General features: G+C 34.9%; 1 protein-coding gene across 2 annotated transcripts in view; it reads left to right on the top strand.

Annotated features, from left to right (window-relative positions):
- The first annotated feature begins 6162 nt into the window (after positions 1-6162).
- LOC108607861 (dual 3',5'-cyclic-AMP and -GMP phosphodiesterase 11) overlaps positions 6163-19314 on the top strand; it is a 37909-nt gene continuing 24757 nt past the window's right edge. The window contains exons 1-2 of one of the 2 annotated variants that reach the window (XM_017998944.2): positions 6163-6236; positions 12879-12965. In XM_017998944.2, coding sequence (XP_017854433.2) covers positions 12911-12965 — 55 coding nt within the window. In that variant the 5' untranslated portion in view covers positions 6163-6236; positions 12879-12910. The remainder of the gene's footprint in view (positions 6237-12878; positions 12966-19314) is intronic. The other variant, XM_033294980.1, reaches the window with a different exon arrangement.

The raw sequence follows: 19314 nt of genomic DNA, 5'->3' as shown, positions 1-19314 counted from the left end.
ATAAGCCCTTTAACAAATAACAGTTCATTGGCTACAAGCTGCTCTTTTGTTTTCATACATCGCTTATTCATTTGTTTGTGCTGCTGTCTATGCCACACACAGCAGCTGCAGCAGCAGCAGCAGCAGCGCAGCTGTGGCCGCCGTTCCACATAAAAAGTATGCTCAAGTGTCGCTCGTTAAAGGTGCCCAAAATAATTGGCCATTTGGCACGAAACAAACAGCTAGAAATTGCCTCTTGAATTGAATTTTAAACAGCAGCAGCGCCCAGCACAAATTTTAAAAGGGCATTTAATTTTATATACATTTTGTACTTTGGCTGGCTTTAGTGGGTGGACCACAGGTGGTTTTTGTTGCACGTTCGCTGTTGCTGCTGCTGCTGCTGCTGGTCAAACTTGAAGAGGTCAATTTACAGACACGTACGCGCAGAGCCCAAAGTTGAATGACACGAGGACAAGTGTCAAGGTGCTGCACACAAAGCGCGTTAAATGAGCAGAGAGTGTGCAAATCTTAGAGTTGTGTGCTTTGCATTTAAATGAATTTACAACAAGTTGTTGGCTAATGTTCTACAAAATTATTAAAGTAGCTACAAAATATATAAATTCATACTTATTAATGTGGTTAACTTTAAATATTTATGCTTAAAAGCTCTGCTGTTATTTAAATTTACGATATTCGCCTGGATGTGGTTTGTGTCTCGACTAAAAGCGAAAGCTTTGCAACGTCAACAATGCGTATGAGTAATTTCACTTTAATGTTTTCAAATTTCCTCTTAAATGCCGTGACTAAGTGCTAAATTTACTTAACTAACTTGTCATCTGATAAAATTCATTCATAACGGCAATTCTCAAGCAAATACTTGTTACTTTATATGAATCTGACTCAATATTAAGCAACTGCAGGGGAATTTAATTCAAGCTTAAGCTGTCATCAACTGCTCAACTGGGAAATTCTTTATACTGCATTGGCAATTGCATTTTTTAAAGTTATTTAAATTTGACAAGCCTCCTTATTTAGCATACATAGCAAAACGTCAACATCAGCAGCAGCAATTTGTCGTGAAGTCATTTTAATGGCGCTTTTTGCAAAGTTGTCAACATATCAGACATAAATATATTCAGTGCCAAGCCATATAAGGCACTTGTTTTGTTGTTTAAAATTTCCGTCATTTATTGCTCAATTAAATTGTTCGATTGCAGTTTGCATATGTAATTTACATCTTTCGAGAGGGGCCGGGTTCAGTTTGCGCCACTGCCACTGCCACTAACTCTGACTTAGTCAGCGGTCATTCCCTGCTAAATACATATTTACATAGTATAAGAATGCAAGTTTGTGTCTCTGTGTGTGTGTGTGTGTGTGTGTGTGTGTGTGTGTGTGTTTGCACTGTTATGTTGTATGCAGTTCTCAAGCGCGACTCATGACCTTGAGGTTGACGATAAGTCGTTCTCGCGATTTGCTGTCTTTATGGTAAAGCGTAGCGTATTAATTGGGTATACACGAAAGTCTTTAATACATTTGACAAAACTGAGATCAATAAATGAATCATCAAATCAAAACATATATTAGTTAGAATTTTATTGAAAAGTTACAAAAAGTGGCGACAATTTTTTTTTATAAATATTTGCAGCCATAAGATCTAACAAATCATCACAACGCTTGTGCATCGGCGAATTAGTTTTCGCATGTAACTGCGCGCTCTCAATATTTATATATTATTTTAATTAGCTATAACTTCTTAAAGATCTAATAGGTTGCTTGAGAATATTTATGAAGTCTAAGTCTTTGCTTGCTATAAATTTTATTTTCAACAGATCGCTTATAAGAGCTCTTCTAGGGTAGACCCACAGTCATAAATCTTCTTCTACATCACCTCGTCTTATATATCCTTCCTTTTACGTTGTGTCGTTTTTTTCGTCGCATCAACTTGTTTTCTTCGCCACGGAGTGGATTGCTTGTCTCGCAATTAGCCTCTGTGTTCTGCTTGCTTGGATTATACCAGGTTACCAAATCTAATTTTTTTTAATAACCCCAAACGGTTGTCGCTTTTATTGCGATTAAACCTCACTTTATTGTTTTTCTATAGTACTCGTGCTATGCTCTATAATCGCGCTCTCTTTTGCTCACTGTGTCTCTCTCTCTGTCTTTAGGCATCCTCAGCTGCTCACAGCTGATGCTTTGCTCATCGCATTGCAATTCTCAAAAGTTTTGCATTACAAATTTAAAATGTTGTTGCTGTTGCTTTCGCTGCTTTGATTATCTTGGCTTTAATTTGTGTTTCTGTTTCTGTGTTGCTGTTTCAGCTTCGGTTGCTGTTTTCATTGTGACTTAAGCACAATTGTCAGAGCTGTTGATATAACACTTAGATAGCAGACGCGACAACAATGCAGTTTTTGTTTAGTTCACTTCAAAACGTGACCGTTATAGGCACAGATTTGTTTTTATTTTAAAACAACCTGACAAAAAAAACGCTGTTTTTGCAAAGTTATGTTACATACAATGAGTCAAAAAATTATAGGCACAGCATGGATTGCAAGAAATTACAATTGTGCCTTTCTAAAGATTTTTGAGCACCCAATGGGTTGAAAAACAAACATATTTTTATATTTATTTATACGATATGCACAGGCATTTGAGACTATGTAGCTGAGTCATAAATCTGTGCTGATATCAAGAGATGGGAACTATGCATAGTATGTATGATGATTTATTTTAATAAATTTTTTGTTATTTTCCTACTCATGAATTTCTATTGATTGGATATGAAATTCATTCTCTATGCTACAGATATTTTTATATCAGGACAATTGTCCTCAACCCTTTTTCTATTTTTAATATTCAATAATAAAGAGAAACGAAACTTTAATACAACTCTTACTTAGTTTGATATAACTTACTGAGTTAAGCATGACAATACTTTTTTGACTCACTGCATGTCTTTTAGTCAAGCTGAGTTATGCATAGGGTGGTTGCAAATCTTTGTAGCTCTCTTGATTGATTTGCGTGTTGAGAGAGCTGCTAAATATTTTGCTTTCACAATTGTTGCTGTTGCTTTTAAAATTGATTGCTTTATGCAACTGCAACACGGCAGCAACAAGAGCCAGAGCCAGAGCAACTGTTAATTTGAGCGTATTGTGCAAAATCAATTCAATTTGATGATTTATCTTTTGTCTTGCCCTGGGGGCTGCTTTGAACCGGCTTTGCACGTTGACATTGCATACGAGTGAGTAGTTGTTGCTTTCACGAACAACGCTGCTGCCAAATAACTAATTCAATCAAATATGAACGCCAATCAAAGATTTTTCCCACACAAACACATGCGCATGCAATTGGCGCACGTTGTGCTTTATGCATAATATGTACCACACATACACATAGATACTTGCGAGCAAGCAAAAGCCTTTTATTACGTTACTTAAACGAAACATAGTTCATAATTCGCTTATGACAAATTGATTAAAGCAACGCGTTGCTGACGCATTTTGTATGCGGCGGCGTATGCGTAATATTTATACAACATTTTTCCAGCGAATTGTTATCTTAACACAAATTCATCAGGTTCATTGTCTGTTTCAAGAATGAAAAGCTCTGTTTCCCATTGTCTTAGTCTGGCTTCTTGTCTAGCCGTCGACACATGTCAGCTGTGTCAGTTTGTTTAAATGCCATTCAGTCTACAGACTGAACAGACTGCCGCATAGTCAGCAGCCCAATAATAAAACTGGCTGCCAAGCTGCCTTGCCTGCCTGCTTTTCAAAAACAGACAGTAATTGGCTAGGGTATATTCACTTTGTTGTGCAGTTTGTTATATAAAATAAATATAGATTGATAAGACTTTGTCATTGGTACAATTTTAAATAGAACCAAAGGCTATCTTTGATAGAATTAAAAAATAAGCGCGTAGTCAAAGTGTATACAATAAATGTCTATAAGAAATGCTTTCATTTTCGAAAAATTTGATTGTGTAAATTTCTTAAAAGAATGAGTGTGAAAGTTTCGCTTTGAAAGTTTTGTTAGTTTGTTTTTTATTCTTATTATGTATGCGTTGTCAATTGGCTGTGACTAATGCTAAAGACTAGCGGCTGCTAATTGCCAAAATCAATTCACACAGTTCTAGCCAAAGCTAGAAATATTTCGCATAGATAAACGAATAGTTTAATTACTGTGACTGTGGCTGTTGCTGTTGCATTGGCTGCTGCCTTCGCAGAAATTGCATCATTGCCAAAATTTTGTGTTTTGATGGTTTCATGGCATTTAACAACTAGCCGAGTTATCTTTTGATATAATTGGCAAACCAAAAAAGGTAGAGAAATATTGAAAATTTAAAAATAAATAGAGCATGTCTATTATTTTTGCTTATATATGGTACTATAGCGAATTGGCGCTGGCCTCAAAGGCGCATGTTGCAAACATTTAAGGTAAAATTCGTCAGATTCCAATCAAAAAGCAAGTTCTAAGAATTCGAAATTATTTACATATGTGGCGGCTCATAGAGGAAATAAAATTGCTTCTCGTTTTTAGTACAATATTTTTCACATTTAAATCAGTCATCATTAATTTAATGCAACTACTTAACACGCTGCTTAACATTAGCTAAGGTCTATCTTTTAGTATATTTAACATCAACAAGGGCATAAAAACACAGCAACATGAACAGCGGAAATAAATTCCGTTTCACACCTCAAACTAAGTCAGCAGCTCTGCTTTGTGGCGTCCGAATGACTGGGGGCCACGTGTGAAGGTAAACAACAACAAAAAGCAAATATGCGGTAAAAGAAAATACACAACAAAAAAAAAAATGCAACAAGTGTGTGGGGCAGTTGAACCTTAAGACGAAAGAATGAGCGCAAGAGAATTGAACTTTGTACCGATTAGAGACTGCCAAAAAGTCTCTGAGTACATCTCTCAAATGCAGCGAAGGGCTTGAATGTAAGCAAGAACTAAATACATACAAAGCTGGATTAGGCTGACGTCGACGTCGACTGCGTCGTTGCTTTGCGCTCTCTTCACATGCATGTACACATGTTTATCTATGTGAGCGGCGCGCTCTCTTTGGCGCTCTGCGCTGTCAGTTGGGGGCGCTCGCCGTCGCGATGAACGTTTGGAGCGGCGCTGCTGCTGCTGCTGATCAGTTAGCGCTCCACGCTCGTCGCGTACAGTTCACTCGCAAGCGTCGCCTTTATGCCGAAAGTAACTAAAAGCAGCAACGTCGCGTCGCGTCAGGCCCTGGAATACGTTGATAATTATTATAATGGTGATAATGATGATCTGAACTGATCCGGCGGCTAACGTGTATGTGTGTGTGTGTGTGATTGTTAACTGCGGCAAAGGCCATACACAGACAAAGAAATTGAAACGAAATTTTGTGAAACAAACCACGCTAAAGGTAAAAAAAAATATAAACGAAAGGCAATCAAAATAAAAAAAGTGCCAAAGCACAAGTGAAAAAAGCTTCCCAAGCAACAACAACAACAACAGAATTTACCAATTCCTCGCAAAGCTGCGGCTGTTTATCTGCTTTATATATTTGTCTGCCTGTGTGTGTGTGTGTATTTTAGTGTTTATGCCTAATTACTGCTTCGCATTGGTTGTTGAATTGTAGAAATGCCGCTTTACAAAACAAAAGAGGCAAGCAACAGGCATAAGCAGGCGCACATGTTGAAGAATTTCAAAGAGCATGCTTGATAAATGCTTTGGTAATCTACGACAAATAAAAAAAATACAAAATAAAATTTAATATTTGCGCTTGCCAGCGGCGGCGGCGGCAACAACGTGATAAACATTCATCATTTTCTAAGCGCAAAAAAAATATATATATAAAAAAATAAAAGAAATTATTTGTCTTGACTACGCACGCTTTAATTTATTGTACCCTCTCTTTGAGAGAGAGAAAAAAAAAACATAAAATAAAATTATTTTATGTGCGCAAAACAAAACGCGAAATTTTCAAATAAAAGTCGCGACATCGCCAACGTGTAAATTATTGAAATATTCATTTATTATACTCGTTTCCAATACAACAAGCAAAAATCAAGAAAATAAATTAATAAGAGTTTTAATAAAATTTTAAAATTTACAAGTGTATGTATTTTGTAATTGTAATGCAAAAAAGTGAATCAAAATATATTTATATCGTATGTGTGTGTGTAAAGCTCACTTAATTATATAAACAAATAAATTATATATATATTAAGAACCTAGGGCTAACTACCAGTACTTATTTAATAATCTACAGCGCTTGACATGTAAGTGAAATTATTTATTGACTTTTATTTATAAATGATAATACTAAATGTTGTTTAGATTGTGTGTTTAGATTTGCAAGCAGCTTTAAGCTTTGAATAATTCAAGAATTTTAAAGTTAAAAGAGAAGTGTGAATACAAGATAAGCAGATAAAAGTGAGCTTAGTTTAGTTTAATGAATATTTAAAGCTTTTGCGTGTTCTGTTTTTGTTTTTAATACGATCTTAGGACAGATGTTTCTCTCTCTCTCTCTCTCTGTCTCTCTTGCTTTTTATTCTTTCATTTCCGGCAGCTGTCTTTTGGCTCAGGTCTATGACCTTTTTGCAATCGATATGCTCAATTGAACAATTTTTGATTGACCAAATTTAGCTTCTTTTAGCGTTTATTTTATAACAGGTTAAATTTGTTTTTGTAGTAGATTTCAGCTTTGGCTTTCTGGTCTTTTAGCTCTTGTAAGTGAAATTCTTTTCAAGTTTGTTTACATTGTTCTGCTGTTTAAATTGCCATTGTTCTCATCTCGTTTTTTTACGTATTCAAGTGGCAACCGCTTTGGTTTGTCAAAAGTTTTTTTTATTGTTGTTTTATTTGATTTTTTGTCGATTGTTTTTTTTGTTTTTGCATGCGTGCCAAGCAAAGCTCGTTAGCCGAATAACGGGACTTGTGGGCTATATATAGAGTAACTGTTGGGTCTACATGCTATATACGTTCATTAGATTAGACACTTGAGCTTGCCACTTGAATTTTATGGCCAAGCGCACGCTGCGCTTCGTTTTTGCTACGTGCTGGATTTTTGCCTTTTTTTATTTTTTTATGTTTGAGACACGTTAACAGTTAACTTAATTAACATGTCATTGAATACAATAATATATGTGAGTGTTTTTTTTTGGCAGTGTAGATTTACTGCAGCTCATAAAGTTGCAACAGCTGCTGTCATAAGTATGCAGCCAAGCAAAAAACTTACACAAATTATAGGTACAATGACTTTGCCTATATATGTATAGCATAGAATATAGTTATAGAATAGAATAGCACTTCCTGCTCGATATCAATCACACCGAAAGGTTTCCCGTTGACATTTTGCTAATCAATTTCAGTTGCGTTACGTGACTCACATTTTAACTGTTCAATTATCTTGACTTTATTTATTATGAACATCGTTTATTTATTCTGTTGCTTTTGCCAATAAATCGCTCGTAGCATATTTGAGGAGTTGAAAGACTTTTTGTCACTGGGTGTCAGTCTAATTGCCCTTGGCCTTTTATTTCATTATTATTACCAACTGACAGACTGTTAGATAACTGTATGACGTTTGTCTATAAAACACAAGTGCATTGTAATAATAATCTGTAATAATTTGTAATGTTTTGACACGTGTTTTTGCCTTGAAGATAACAAATGTCTTTGTAGTTTAGTAAGAGGAAAAAACTTTTTATTAAAATAGATTCAGGTATTCTGGAATTAAATTATTAAAATTATTATTGTACTATATAAAGCGATTTAAATACTTAAAAAATTGTATAAAGTTGCGAAAAAATATAAAAATTAATAAATACGTGATATAATTTACTCTGGGCAATGTATTTGAAGTCTTATCAATGGGTTCAACTTCCTCTCAAAGATATGCATGAAGTTTGGGCTAGTGAAGTGCGGAAATTACCAGAAACCAAAAATACAGATATAAATCTTCAGACATCGTAGCGCCTTCCTGCCGTACTTTGTGTTTAGATATTGAACATAAGGTGCGTCAGCTGTTCACACAATGCGTTAACATTTTTGCATGAAACTGTTAATTGGCCGTGTATGTTGGCCGTGTCTTTGTCGCCGTTAACTTGACGTCAAGGTGGCCAGTGCGTTGACCATGAATCACGCCATGGAAACTTCGATAAACGGCGCTTATAATTGGAAAACGCCTCAGAGCTGTAATCTAAAGAGTTCTTAATGAATTAAATGTTTCAAAGTCTTGCATGATAAAGAAATCATACAATAAACATATAAAAGCTGTAAATAACAATAACATAAATATTGATTTTAACATAAACTTTTTGTTTATATTTTTGCTTTATGGAATTATAATTGAAGAAAAACAGCAGCATATTAATAATGAGATTTGAATCAAACTGTGTGCTATATTATTAATAGAAAGGAGTCAAATTTTATGTAACAGGGAGAATGAATAATCCTTTATATTAAACTATAATTCAACAATTAAATTTAAATATATTTTGTAATCAAATTTGTTTGCTTTTTTTATTCAAAAATAGAAGCACTTGACTTGTGCTATCTGCTTGTTAAGTTGAATTCATTGTTTTTTTTTTAACGATTTTAATAATAAATTATATTCCAATCACACATTTACCCACGTAATCAACACATTTATGTTAATTCGCAATACGCGTGGCTTTTAACATTTTTCTGATCCGTATGTGGCTGCGCTATTTCTTTTTGGATTCATTGTTATCATGGGACCCAGACCCAGGCGTATTTATCATCAGTGTTTATCAACGAAATCTGCGCAAACAACAAATATGTACCAAAAGCTTATATATACAGATAAGATATATCTAGGCATGACATGCATGTCAGCATTTAAACGACGCACTAACTTACACACACACACATATATACATGTGTGTTTATCGCCTGTCCTCAAATATGAGATTTCATATCGAGGCTTGCCGCTTTGGCATGCAACAAAAGTCGCCCACATGAGACAATAACTAACCCGTCACATAAAAAAAAGTCTTGTGTACTTAGCTTTAAGTTTTATAAGCCAAACAATTACCAAAATGTATACAAAAAATACAAAGTGACCAACGTCAGTGGGATGCTCTGACTTTTAACTTACATATATGTATATAGAAATATTGATTACATTTCAACAAAACTTACAGAAAGTCCTTAAAACCATTTTAATTTATTTTATAATTCATACAAGTATTAATTTCCGAACTTGATTAGCTTAACTTTGTTTCAGCTTAATGATTAAATATTATTTTTCAAATTTACATAATGGGATTATCGAAATTTCAATTTATTTTATAATTCATGTTGCAATTAATTTTCATTTAATTCATATGCGAACTTAGTGCCTTTGTTTATAAATTCGTCTTAATGAGTTTTAATATTCAATTAAATGAAATATTCAAAACTTAAACAAATGTTCCATTCAAAATGTCAATATGGTAAATGTCTCATTTAAATTTCTGTATGTAAAATAAATTTCAACAAAATATATTATGAGCAAGTTTACTTATTTTAATTTAAAATTTTTAATTTAATAATAATAATTAAATTTGTTAAATTAAATCTTGGGAAAAAACGATTATATTTAGATTTAATTTGGTACATTTGATTTTTAGCATCGCTGCTTAAGATAAATCTTATAAAAAATAAATTTAATCAATTTAGTAATCTGAACAGCTGCTAATTTGCAAAATAGCAACCGCTGTTTTTATAAATTGATACCAGTTACTTTAATTTTGCGTATTCGCTAATGAAATTAGCAAAAAGCACGTCAGCAAAAAATGCAAATGCTAAAGTAAAACCGATTAGAAAGTTGCCTAAGCCAAATACTATTAATTTCCATAGTTTATCTTGGCGGCACTATCTGCGGTTACTCGAGATCAAGTTGTAATAAAGATATTAGCCTGCAACATAATTAAAATCAAGTTAACCACAAGCAGCAGCATCAGCTTTCAATTTCAAAAATAAAATAACAAACATATAGATGGGAATATATAGTTGGTCTGATTGATTTGTTGCGCACGTCATTGGGGCAACTGACTAAGCTTCAGTCTTCGCACTTTACGCTGCTCCGACAAAAGTCTCACCTAGTTTTTATTATTTTCATATTGACTTAACTAAATTTCGAGTGTCGAATTTTGTGGCGTTTGTTTATCAATCGCCAGCTGTTCAGCAATTCAATAACAACAACAATTGCAAACTATTTGCTTCGAGTCTTGTGGTACGTGTAGCGCTTATTGTTAATAATATTAAATAGATGATTATGCATTTTATGTGGGGTTTTTTTCTCTTACTTCAAGTCATACATGTTGCGAGTTATAAATTATTAATTTGCGTGTACAACATAATAAACTTTTTATGATGAAACTTAGTTTGGCAAAACTTTTGTGGGTCAAGCTAATGGCTAAATTATTTTTGGTGAAATTCCAGATTAAATGGCGAAATTTTCCATTATAAAAATATATTTGAATTGCAAATGTGCTGACATTTTCAATATACATATGTATTCTATTTAAATTAAGTTGTTGCTCACATTTTTCCAACTATTTGTTTATGCACTTTGTTGCAATGTTTTGCAGGTTATCTAATTTGCGGTTTCCGCGCCAATGACATTTGTGCTTACCTAATGTGCATTTTTGTTGTTTAATTTTTTTTTTTTTTTTTTCTGTTTCGCAGCTGCCAATTGCAGTTTTGTTTGTAATTGTCTTGGCGCAATTTGCAGCAACTAATTGTGGAATACAATGTGCGCAGTTTGTTTATAATCATAGAGTGAGTTGCTATAACAAGTGCCCTTTGGGCTGGGCTAACTAGACGTATACTTAACCATGCCTTGCGCTGCGCTAAAGTCGCACATACGCCCCATTAGACAAACGAATGATAATCAGCGGCAGTTTGATCGACACATCGGCAATTGGGCGCCACAATAAATGTATTCTAATCAAAATTAAAGAGCAATAACAACAACAATGGCAATAACAATATTAATTACACTGCCGACAGCTTTATCAAGTTTTTTTTTGTTGTTTGCGTACTCAGTAAAATTAAACAAATTAAATTCAAACAATGCAACGCTATTTAAAAATATATCCATTTGGTTAGAGCATTCTCCAGTCGACTTAGGAGTTGAGCAGTTCGTTGCTGTTTGCTGCATTATCAAGAAATTGCAATCAAAACGTGCAGCCAAAAGGGCAGTCAACAGTTTCAAATGGTTTGTTGTTATTGCCTTTATTTGCTATTTATTTGTTTTTAATCAAGCTTAATTGAATTTGTTGTCGTTGTTGCTGTTGCTGTTGCTGTTGTTCTTCCCTTTTTCTTACTATCTACCGCCGTTTACAACATCTAAGCACAATCAAGTGCCGCGCTTGGACATTGAGACCAAACTTGTGGCACACAGTTCATTGACACACACACACATACAACGAAGAGCGTGGCAGCAGCATTGACATTGAGTGAACAACTGAACAATTGAAATGCGTGTTGTGTTGTGAGTGAGAATTGCTCTGGCAGATAAAAAGTCAAGGTCGTTGCGCTGATAACAGCAGCAGCAGCAGCAACTTTAGCAACAGCTGATTGTTGATAACAATGCAGAATACTTGACTGTTGAGTCGCAGTTGTTACCGATACTATATACTATAATATTTATATAGCATAGCTTAATTGATTGCACGATATTTCGTTGCTGTTGTTGTTGTTGTTGTTGTCATTCATTCATTAAGGCGTCTTATGCGCATATCTATTGTTTATGTATTTATTGCGTTGTTTTGAGTGCAAAAAACAAACACACAGCAAATATAAATGGTAGCCAGTCCATTAATGCTACCAGCCCATAAACATTAGTGTTTAAATGAATTTATTAACTCTATTCTAAGGCGTGGAAAAATAATGTTATAATTTTTATAGAATTAGCTCAGCACTTTAAGCAGTCTTAATGAGTTTGCCAGCAGCTTTATCAACCAAGTCAAATATTTGTATGTTCTTATAAGCTCACTTAAATTATAATTTAATGCTTTTTTTGTATTTAGCAGAGCATAAAATAAAACTCAGCTGTATAAGGCTTAAGCCATATTTATTGTTATCAAATAATCGAAAGCAAATAAGTTAATTACTAAAGAAAAATGTAAGCCATTGTAATTAAAACTTTAAGCAGGCAATCCAACAAATAATAATTTAAAATATTAATAGTCAATTAGGTAAACAAACTAATATTTTATAATATGTATGCATTTATTATAAAATGATTTTTATTTATTCACACTTTTTGCCATGGCTACAAATTTATTGTTTAAAAACAATTTTAAATTCAAATATTTTGAGGAAAAACAAATTTATTTTGAGTAAATTATTAAATACATTTCTGTTTTTTTTTTTTGTAAATAAAATTTAGCAAATTACAGAGAAAAAAAAACAGAAAAAAAAATAAAAAATAAAAAATAAATAAAAAAAAATAAAAATAAATAAATGTAAAAAATATTTGTAATTTACTTGCCTCTACTTTAAGTTTTAAGAGCTGCGCTCTCGCGAATGGAAAATTCTGTTCATAAATCTTCGTTGCCCATAAATCTCTGCGCGCTTGAACAAACCTTTGTTTAACTCTATACATGATCTAATGGCACATTTTTTATTGTTGTTATTGCATGTGTGTGTGCGAGTGTGTGTGCCCCTTTTGACTGTTGGCCACCATTAATCAGCGAGGCTGTCATGCACAATTTTTGTTTTGATTGCGAGGGCTTTGGCTTTTATTTTTTGTTGTTGTTTTGCCGGATACCAAGCCAGACCTACATTTTGTTCATTTCAATGTTATGGCTAATTTTTCGCTTATTGGTGTCATGACATGGAAATAACCCGCACATAAAAATGAAATATGTTTACTAATGATTTGCCATAATTCTCTTTGATTGCAGAGAGGAGTTTGCATAACAAGCGTCATCTCATTATGGCCAGTTCTCCAAATAACCCGCCGGTGCTTTGGCGTGCACGTCGTAAGATTGGTAAGTTTGCTTTAAATATTTCAATAGCCTTAAGTTGGGGATGCGATTTGACAAAGCATTTGGCATGGCTCATTACATGGTCCGGCGGGATTTGGCCCAACCGGAGGCGTCAAAGTTCAATGGCCAAGCCAGAGAGAGAGAGAGAGAGAGAGAGAGAGGAGCGCACAGCATGCTCGGGCGTTCATTATCCTGGCGATTGCTTTCGAGCATAAAAAGCGACTATTTTTTGCCTGTTGCGTCAAGCTTTGTTGCCACATAAAATATTAATGAGCACAAGTGCTGGTGTCTCTGCTTTTTTTTTTCGCTTTAAGTGATTGTCAGCTAAGTGGCTGGCAAAAAGTTTGGGACAAGTTAAAAGTTGCCAAGTTGTAAATCTTTGGTAATACTTTAACAAATGGCAGTCGATACCTGCCAAAAAATAAAAGTTTAGCACTGAACGGCAATTGAAGTAAAGAAGCGCCAAAGTTTTTGTTTAAAAGTAAACATTTATAAAAGAACAGCCTTAAGTTTTATCTTTGTGCTGCGGTTACCAAAGTAACGAACTTTAACGAGCTTAAAATACTTTTATTTATTTTCGAATTTAATAAAAATGCAGAGTAAATTTAAAGCTTAGCTTTTGACCTGGCCCTATACACTTGAATAAAAACCATAGCAAGTATTACATTGACATAAAATTATGAACAGATTTGCAAATTAATAAATCATTGTGTGTGTGAATTGAATTAAATTTGTTTAGCAGCTCTTGCGGAGCTCAAATTGCTCTAAAGCTCAATTACTTGCCACAAATTGTGGCCTGTGGCATAATGTCGGCTTTGGCTGATTTCCCATTTGCATTGTAAAAGTTTTTGGCAAATTGGCAAGACTAATGCAAATAGGTTGTAGGCTTCGAAGTGTAAAGTGGTTTTCTTAGTCGAGTCGATAAGAAATCTTTAGGCTAAAATAATTAAATGGAGAAACTATGAGGCGCAACCCACACGCCACACGCCACACGCCGGCACACAGACTGTGGTTGTAAACAACTCGAGTGATTTATAGCCCTAAACTAAGCGTGGCTGGGACAGGGGCGTGGGCGTGGGCGTGGTAGGGAATACTCAAAACTTCTGCAGTGCTAAACAATCACATAAAGTTTTAATTAATTTCAAACAAGTGAAAACAAACAAACCAAATGCACGCAACACAGTCGAATGGCTAGAGAACTTCTCATGCGATTTATGGTCGCTAAAGTCGCGTCGCGGTTGCTGTCGCTACAGTGAAGCAGCGTTATGAGTGCTGTGTCGTCAGCGGAAGTTTGTGGTCATGTCACGTTACACACTCAGTGTGTTCCATTTCCGTTTCCGTTGCAAAGCGACAAGTCAAAACAAATGTTGAAGCTAACCTTCCGCTTTGGCTTGCATTCGTTTGTGTTTTTTTCTGTCGTTTCGTTTCGTTTTGTTTCGTGCTTTGCTTTTGCCGGTAACTTGGCATTGAGCGCATTTCACTCAACGGAATATCGTAAGAGCTTGCTGAGCTTTTATTTTTGTGTTTGAAAAGCCAAAAAGCTTTGCGCTTTATATACAAAAGCTGCAACAGCTGTGAGCCCAGCGACTTGAGCACTTTTGTGGCCCGAGAGCTCAAAGCCGGTTCTTGTATTTGTCTTTGCCACTTGCATATCTAAAAAAAAAAAAAAGATAACTTGACTGTTGTCTTACTTTGCTTTGTCTTCAGCTTTAGTGTTGGCGTTATTTTCCATGCCAAATTTGTAACTGTTGTATTTGTAACTGCATTGAGTCATGCAGCAAGTAAATTGGCTTAAGCAAAATGATTGCAACTTGTTGCGCTCAGAGCTTTTAGCTGCGGCTGTTTATCAATTATGGCCCACGGTCAGCAACAACAAAATGCCATTTCCCTAGTCGATCACACACACACACACACACACACTTACAAGCTGCACATATATTTCATTTTGGCTGATAAGAAATCTAGAGAGCAAGAGCGCACAACTCTGAGAGCAAAGCTGTAAGGCAATGTAAACTGAACATACAAACAAAAATATATATGCGTATGTATTGTAGATAAACAAACGCATTTGTAGTGTTCTGATTTAAGAGCAAATCTGCAAGAGAGAGAGCAATACAAAGAGCGCATCTCACATATGAAGTTCATTAATCGCCAATGTAAATAATACGCAAAGTCAAAAAGGCAAGCGCCAAGCAAAATCAGCAATAGCAGCGACGCCAGCAGCGACGTCGACTGCAACAATAAAAGCGCTCAATTCGTTCTGAGTGCTTTGTGCTTGGCGCTTGCTTTGTATCTGTATCTCGCAACTCGTTTTTAGTATCTCACAGATATTCGACGTGTTCGGTTCAGCAGCAGCGGCGCGGCGAGCAACAACAAAAGCGGCCCGAATAAGAGTCTAGTGTGATTAAAAAAGAAACAAACTATTAGAGTCACAACAGAAAACTAAAATAAAAAACATAACGTGCGCGCATATTAATAAAACAGAAAGTTCTTTTATTTCGGGCAGAGTTTTGTGTGTGTGTGTGTGTGAGTGTAAAAAAAATGCATTGAAGATAGGCAAACGAATATAAGATGCGCGCGTTTCGTTTTCAGTTTTTATCTGCGTTTACATTCCGCTTTGCGCTTTAGCGATTAAAACGAAATTAAAAAAAAAGTAAGGTATATAAAGTACAAACTGACGCATATAGATACACATATATACATATATATATGTATATTGATATGCAAGTGTGTGTGATCAACGGTCGCGTGCTCATTCGACTTCTTCTTGCTTCGATGCTCTTTAGTGTGCGTGTGCGTGTGTGAAGAGGTGTGAAAATAAGTATAATACAAATGAAAAATGTTAAAATTGCGAGTGTATACAAATAATGAGCACAGAAAATTATGCACAACGCCCCAACAACAACAACAAAAAAAGAATTCAACAGTTGCTAAAAATAAATGCAAATAGCATACACAAAATCAATTACAAGTGAGCAGCAAAAAAAAAAAATAATAAAAGAGTGCATTGCACACACATAAAAAAGGAAGCTTAAGCAAAAGCAAGCAACAAATGCATTGCATTTTTTTTTTTATAATTGTGTGTGAGTTGGAATTGAAAGTTGCTCTCTCGCTGAGCTAAACTCTTGTAACTTCATTTTATGCTCTCGCCAGCTGATCAGAGCAGCTGTCAACTTTGCCACCTACTCTGCCTGCTGGCAGCGTTGCCAGCTTGTTTTTCTCTTTGCTCGATGCTAGCTTTGCGACTTATCTGCAATCACCTATGGTGTATATAATCACAAATACATTTGTATTTTATTTGTGTTTATTGTAGCTGTTTATTATTTATGATTATTTATTGTGCCGAAACATAAATGCGCCGCACTTTGTATACACATGCATATGTATATGTATATGTATATGTGTGTAGGCTTGTTTATAGAGAGAGCGAGCGCGCGCGACTAAACGGAAGTTTTGAGTGAGCGAGAGCGCAAGTGAAAAGAAAAAAGAGAGCGCAAAAGCCTGCGCAACATGCTGAGTCTCTAAAGTTAAGCGCTCAATTTAAACTGCGCTTCAACCAAAGAGTGCGCTTTGCAGACAGGTAGAGACTCTTTTATGTAAAGAGCGCATACACTTGACTTGTAACGGTCAATGTTTATTTCCTTTTGTTAGTTCGAGAACTAGACCTTTGTTCGATGCCATTTAGCACACGGCAATTTCTCATATCCCCAATCAACCCGGACGCACCTTCAAGTGCTTATAAAGTCAATGATAAGCTCTATCTGCTTAACCTCATACCTCTCCCTCTCTCTCTCTCTCTCTCTCTTTCTCTCTCTCTCTCTCTTTACGTTGACTGTTGTTTATAAATGTCATTATCGCAAGGAATTACCATTGTTATCCAGCTAAATCTAGTCAAATGCCCTATCAGCCTTATCAGCTACATACGTATGCACTAAATATACATAAATATGTTCATAGATTGCATATTTCATATATTTAATCTTTATATATGCTGCCTATTTACTTTTCAAAGCTTTTAGAGCACGTGCTTTGATATTGAGAATGTATAGAAAATATTAGAAATGCCGTCAGTGGGTTAAAATAGTCGATGACCATGATATTATTATAGCTGCTTTATCATAAATCGAAATAAATTCAAATTACCGATAAGCACAAGTATTGTTTTGAATTGTTCAATTGCAAAAAGAACCCATTGGTGTGACCACAGGCCTTACTCAATGCAAAGAAAATGTTATAAAAGAGAGTTCCCAAGTTGAACTTACATATATGGTAATTACAGCTGGATTATTATTGTGCGCCTTAAACAGCGAGTAGTTTGTAAGTAGGGGGAGAGCAGTGGCCTCTTCCTGGTCTTCGGTCTTCGGTCTATAAGTGGTTACTGCTACTACTACTCGGTGGCGGTGGTTAACTTGTTTGACTTGTTTATGTGGGTTAACAGTTCTTGGACACAAACCAAAAAATTAATACGCTCATGTGCTCGCGCTGAATATATCAACAGCTATTGTTCAGCTGTTTTATTTTAATTTATACAAAATTAGCTTGACGTCAAAAGCATTAGAAATTAAAATATTTATATGCGCTGCCTGCTGCCTCTCTGTTAAGTATTGAAACTAATTGCGAAATATTCAACTTCAGCTGACACCTTTTTTTTTTTTCAATATTATTACTTTTATTATTTTTCGTGTTTCTGGGCAACAGCTGTTGTAATTGTTTAATTTTTTCTTTTTACCAGGCACGTGTAGCTTATTTGTATCATAATTCTGAAATTTTGCAGCTGGTTGTCTGCTGCTTCTTTTTTTTTGGCAAATTATAAATGATAAAGAGGCCAAGCATAATGAACGAAACTTGTTTGCATAAGTAACTACTACAAAAAACTAAAGTTAAAACTTAAATTTCATAATAGATTTTTAAAATATTTAAATTAAATTTATAGATTGCAAGCTGTGCGATAAGTTTCGAAATTTATATTTCAAATTATAGTTAGTTATGGTATAAATCTATTGACTTTTGCAGCTTTATTTATGAGTTTTAATCATATGATGGTTTTGGCAGAGATTCAACGTATTATGTGAAAGAATTTAACATAAAATATATAAAATATTGCCCACGATTTTTTCACTATTACATATATACAAAAAAATATATATGTATTTGGGCAATTTGTTGGTCCAAGGTTAATTCGTTTTACAAACCACAAAGAATAAAACATATGTCAGCTTATGTACACTACCTAGAACGTTTTGTTTATATTTATTTAAAAATTACTGTATTTGCTCATTGACTCAATGTTTATTATACGCAATGAGTCAGCAAAGACACGGATTGAAAAAACTTGAAATTAAGGATTTGCTGCTGGTAAAAAATGTAATTGGGAAATCCAAATGCGGGTCATTTATAATTATTTTGTGTGTGAATCATAAACAAGGCATTTTTCGTTTTGGAGGCAGCGACATGCTTGCGTCATAAATCGAACTATAACAAAAACAAAAAAAAAGTGTGCCAAATAAAACATAAAATACAACAACAAACAACGCTTTAAAAGCGGTATGAACGTCGAGTACATGCGCTATAATAAAAAGAATAATAAAAGAGAAATCATTTTCTTAAATTAAAGGCTAACTAACTTATAGACATATTACTCTTGCTGGCTAAAAATATTTGTGCTTTGTAGATTTTGCTTACAGCAGCGCAGGTTTGTCTGCATTTCAAATTTTACAGGGTATTGCTATAGGAAATTGCGCTGCCCACGCGACGCCCGCGCGCTGCTGTTGTATTTTTTTTTTCTTATTGCGCTTTATGCTATCGTCATACCTGCGCTCTCTGCAGCTGCGCAGCTCCCACTGACTGCACTCTCTGCTTTGCTTTGCTTTGCTCTGCTCTGCGCTCAATTCGTTTTGAGTGACGCGCGCCGCCGTTTCTTGCTTATCAGACAGCGTGGGCTGTGGGCAATTGCTCTCATGCTCTCACGCTCTCTCACGCTCTCGCTCTCAATTTGACTGTGTGCTAAAAACGAAAACTGTGCATTAATTAAAATTTAATTTGTAGTTTTGCTAGCAAAACTTGTAATTTTTGACTAAAATTAATGCTGCTAATTAGCATAAATATTTATATATTTAGCATATAGCTTTATCAGCTTTATTGCGCTCTTAATCTCTTGCTCGCTCTCTTGAGCTGCTTGGTTTTTTTTTTTTTTTGTTGCGTTACTGTTTATTTTAGTCTTTCCCTTTTGAATTGCCTTGTTTTAGATTATTATTGTTGTTTTGCTCGCGTGCACAGCTGATGGAAAATTTTCCAGCGCTCAATAGAAAAGTATGTAGAATTAAAACTGATGCGATGCTTAAATCCCATCCCA

The sequence above is a fragment of the Drosophila busckii genome, chromosome 2L, assembly GCF_011750605.1.
Source record: "Drosophila busckii strain San Diego stock center, stock number 13000-0081.31 chromosome 2L, ASM1175060v1, whole genome shotgun sequence".
NCBI classification, from domain to species: domain Eukaryota; kingdom Metazoa; phylum Arthropoda; class Insecta; order Diptera; family Drosophilidae; genus Drosophila; species Drosophila busckii.
This window is presented reverse-complemented; position numbering and strand designations above follow the sequence as displayed.